The sequence below is a fragment of the Carlito syrichta genome, unplaced genomic scaffold, assembly GCF_000164805.1.
Source record: "Carlito syrichta isolate Samal-C Ts95f unplaced genomic scaffold, Tarsius_syrichta-2.0.1 Scaffold123410, whole genome shotgun sequence".
Taxonomy (NCBI): Eukaryota; Metazoa; Chordata; class Mammalia; order Primates; family Tarsiidae; genus Carlito; species Carlito syrichta.
Genome location: NW_007067506.1, coordinates 2,003 through 6,344, shown reverse-complemented (window position 1 = coordinate 6,344; position 4,342 = coordinate 2,003). Strand labels below are relative to the sequence as shown.

The 4,342-nt window shown below is 51.4% G+C and overlaps 1 protein-coding gene across 1 annotated transcript in view; it reads left to right on the top strand.

Annotated features, from left to right (window-relative positions):
- Positions 1–4,342, top strand: part of CPT1C (carnitine palmitoyltransferase 1C) — a gene marked incomplete at its 3' end in the record, with an annotated part of 9,514 nt that overhangs the window by 3,258 nt on the left and 1,914 nt on the right. Inside the window, exon 4 of the mRNA XM_021707696.1 lies at positions 2,961–3,100. Coding sequence (XP_021563371.1) covers positions 2,961–3,100 — 140 coding nt within the window. The remainder of the gene's footprint in view (positions 1–2,960; positions 3,101–4,342) is intronic.

The following is a 4,342-nucleotide window of genomic DNA, read 5'->3' as shown; positions in this document are numbered from 1 at the left end:
GCCACTGCACTCCAGGCTGGGCGACAGAGTGAGACTCCAACTCAAAAAAAAAAACAAAAAAAACAATTAGCCGGACTTGGTGGTGCACGGCTATGGTTCCAGCAACTTGGAAGGCTGAGGCAGAAAGATCGCCTGAGCCCAGCAGGTCAAGGCTGCGGTGGCAGTGAGCATGCCACTGCCCTCCAGCCAGGTGAGCGAGACTCCAACTCAAAAAAAAAAAAAAAAAAAAAATGAGGAAGGAAGCCTAGACAACACAGTAAGACCTTATCTCGACAAAAAATACAAGAATTAGCCAGGTGTGGTGGCATGCGCCTGTAGTCCCAGCTACCTGGGAGGCTGAGGCAGGAGGATCACCTGAGCCCAGGAGGTTGAGGCTGCAGTGAGCTGTGATCATGCCAGTACACTCCTGCCTGGGCGACAGAGTGAGACCCCAACTCAAAAAAAAAAAAGCAGTCATTTTTACCCTGATGTGAAGACCAATATAGGAGACTGCTGGGGCCACTGGGCAGAGGGGACATCTGAGACTGAAAGGGATTCAGGTCTTGACTCAAATGCAGGGGTGATGGTCAAAATATTCCACAGTGAGACCCCAGGCAAACTTAATCTGTAAGGACAGCAATCAGGACTGTGGGGCCTTGCAGTGGGGGGGGGGGCAGGCCGACGGAAAAAGAGCCCCAAGAAACATTCTAGCCCTTTGCACCCAGATGTCCCCTCTGAGGGGACATGGGCAAATCTAGCAAACCACTCAACTGTCCCCTCTCAAGGGACATCAAGAGAATGCTAGTGATTACACACGACAGACTTAGGTAAGCGCAAATTTTTCAAAAATGTAAGTTTCCTGGAAGTTTTCCATTCAAAAGCAATGAAAGACCTATGTCCCATTTGAAACGTGTCAAGCTTCTGCTCGACCAGCTGAGGAGTGGTTTTCAGGAATCCCGAGTGCGTCCTTCCACATCATCTCTGAACAACAGACTGGACAATACATTACATATTATTAACGTGGGAGGAAGAAAACAAGACCACATGGTGTGCTCGAATAGGAAAACACGGTGGAAGACGTCAGACAAATCACTGTTGCACAAAATGTCTCACTATCTGAGGCTGTTTTTCTGGAATGTGGTCCCGACACCTACATCACGGGGCTGTTTCAAATGACTTCCCGAGGGTCACCTGGCATGGCACCTAGCAGGTTACTCATCAGGTCAGAGTGTCCTTTGAAATGGTCTCCACATGAATATGGCATTTCAGACCCAGCAAACCCCAGAGCCTTGAAGTGAGGCCTGATACATTAGGGTCACAGGATGGCTCGGCGGTTGGAGTGGGGGACAGTGGGACCATGGAGCCAGGGGACCTGGGTTCAAATCCCAGCTCCACTCCCTGGCTGCTCAACTTCCTGTTTCCTCAGCCTCTTCACCCATATGACGGGGATGGTCATCATTGCTATGTCACCGGGTTGCAGGGGAATGAGAGGCTTTAAAGACGCCCTGGGTGCAGGGAGATGTATCCTGTTATTATGAAGCCCTCACTGTATAGCAGTCCACAGCATCAGAAGTAGGCACTGACAGCTGGCTGGGTGCAGTGGCTCAGCCTATAATCCCAGCACTTTGGGAGGCCAAGGCAGGAGAATTGTTTGAAACCGGCTGTTCCAAACCAGCTTGAACAACACAGTGACATGCAGTTTCTACAACATACTTTAAAATTTTTTTTTTGAGTTGGAGCCTCACTTGGTCGCCCAGACTGGAGTGCAGTGGCCACTCCTGGCCACCACAGCCTCAACCTGCTGGGCTCCGGCGATCCTTCCCCCTCAGTCTTCCAAGTAGCCGAAATTACAGGCGCGCGTTACCATGCCCGGCTGTTTTTTTGATTTATTGTAGAGATGAGGTCTTGCTGCCCAGGCGGGTCTCGAACCCGCGGGCTCAGGCAATCCACTCACCTCAGCCTCCCAAAGGCGTGGGATTACAGGCTGAGCCACCGAGCCCGGCTTTAAAATATTTTTAAATGGGTCTTGCTGTGTTGCCCAGACTGGTCTCAAACTCCCAGTTTCAAGTGATCCTCCCGCCGTGGCCTCCCCAAGTGCAGGGACCATACGCGTGAGCTACCCTTCGTGGTCTCCAGAGCCCAAGTTCTAAATCATGATCTCTGAGGCTGTCCTGTTTATAAAGGGTACTGGGGAAAAGAAATAAGTGGTTTCTTGCCAGGCACAGTGGCTCGCACCTGTAATCCCAGCACTTTGGGAGGCTGAGGCGGGAGGACTGCTTGAGCCCAGGAGTTTGAGACCCGCCTGGGCAAATTGGCGAGACCTCATCTCTAAAATAAATCAAGGAAAATTAGCCAGGCATGGTGGCGTGCGTCTGTGGTCCCAGCTACTTGAAAAGCTAAGGTGGGAGGATTGCCTGAGCCCAGCAGGTCAAGGCTGTGATGGCCGTGAGCGTGCCACTGCACTCCAGCCTCAGTGACAGAGTGAGGCTCTGACTCAAAAAAAAAAAAATTAATCCTTGTAAACAGTACCTGGAATGTAGCCCACCCATTCGGTGTAAGTTGTCTCTCATGCTTCCAGGAGTCTCTTTAGTAACCCCGGGCATTCCATCATTCCTTAACCAGGTGTTCCTAGAAGGCCAACGATGTCTACTATGCACAGTGGATCATTTTGCTTTTCAGGCCGACTCACCTTCGAGGTCCTGCCTGAGAGAATCCTCCTAACAAGGATTCCTCCCTAATCCCTAGAACTCGCCACCCCACGGCGCCTCCTGTTTCCTGGCTTCCTGCCATGAACACTTGCTTTACCGGGGACCAACCTCCCTGAGGGCAGGACCCAGATCTGTCTGTTTCTTCCTGGATCTCAAGCATCCCATGCAGGGCTCAGCACACAGTGGGTGCTCAATCAGTATCTGAGGATGGCACAGAGTAGGTGCTCAGAGGAGGGGGCAAGTGACTGAATGGGTGTCCTTTCCTCCCCACAGGATGACTTTCTCACTGGCGTGTTCCCCGCCAGCCCCCTCAGCTGGCTCTTCCTCTTCAGTGCAATCCAGCTGGCCTGGTTCCTCCAGCTGGACCCTTCCTTAGGACTGATGGAGAAAATCAAAGAGTTGCTGCCGGACTGGTGAGGTCCCCCACTTTATTAACCTCCCTAATCCCTCTCTCTCCACCTCGTAAGTTTCTCTATCCATGTGGTGTGCCTGCTAAAGTAGAGTAACCTCTGAGACTTACGTTGAGTCAGATTAATAAAAGTACAGCGTCAAGAAAAAGGAGGTGCCAGGCTCGGTGGCTCAGCCTTGTAATCCCGCACTTTGGGAGGCTGAGGTGAGTGGATTGCCTGAGCCTGCGGGTTCGAGACCCACCTGGGCAACTTGGCGAGACTTTATCTCTACAATAAATCAAAAAATTCACCGAGAGTGGTAGCGCATGCCTGTAGTTCCAGCTACTTGGAAGGCTGAGGCGGAAGGATCACCGGAGCCCAGAGGTCGAGGCTGCGGTGGCCGGGAGCAGTCACTGCATTCCAGTCTAGGCAGCAGAGTGAGACTCCAACTCAAAAAAAAAAAAAAGGAAGAAAAAGGAGGTGATTTTCCCTCTTCTCTCTGCATTTTCTCTCCTGGCTGCTTCTTGCTAAGAGGAATGGTGACAATCCAGAAAATGTCCAGATATAGTTACAGATGCTAATAAATGTGCAAGCTTTGCCAGTCTCTAGTTTTGTAGTCTTAGGCAAGAGACTTCACCCTTCTCGGTTGTCAAGGCTTTCATCTGGTGTACATAATAATAATGGCTTCTTAGGGTGCTTGGAAGATGTTAGGTTAAAAATATCCCTTGGCCGGGCTTGGTTGCTCAGCCTGTAATCCCAGCACTTTGGGAAGCCAAGGCGAGTGGATTGCCTGAGCCCACAGGTTTGAGGTCAGTCCAGGCAACTTGGCAAGACCTCGTCTCTACAATAAATTAAAAAAAAAAAAAAATTAAGCCGGGCTCAGTGGCTCAGTCTGTAATCCCGCGCCTTTGGGAGGCTGAGGTGAGTAGATTGCCTGAGCCCGTGGGTTCGAGACCCGCCTGGGTAGGTGAGACCTCATCGCAACAATAAATTTTAAAAAAAATTAGCCAGGCGTGGTAGCGCACGCCTGTAATTCCAGCTACTCGGAAAGCTGAGGCAGAAGGATCGCCGGAGCCCAGCAGGTCGAGACTGCGGTGCCTGGGAGCGACCACTGCACTCCAGTCTGGGTGACAGAGAGACTCCAACTCAAAAAAAAAAAAAAAAACAGCTGGGCTCGGTGGCTCAGCCTGTAATCCTGCACCTTTAGGAGGCTGAGGTGAGTGGATTGCCTAAGCCCGCGGGTTTGAGACCCGCCTGGGCAGCGAG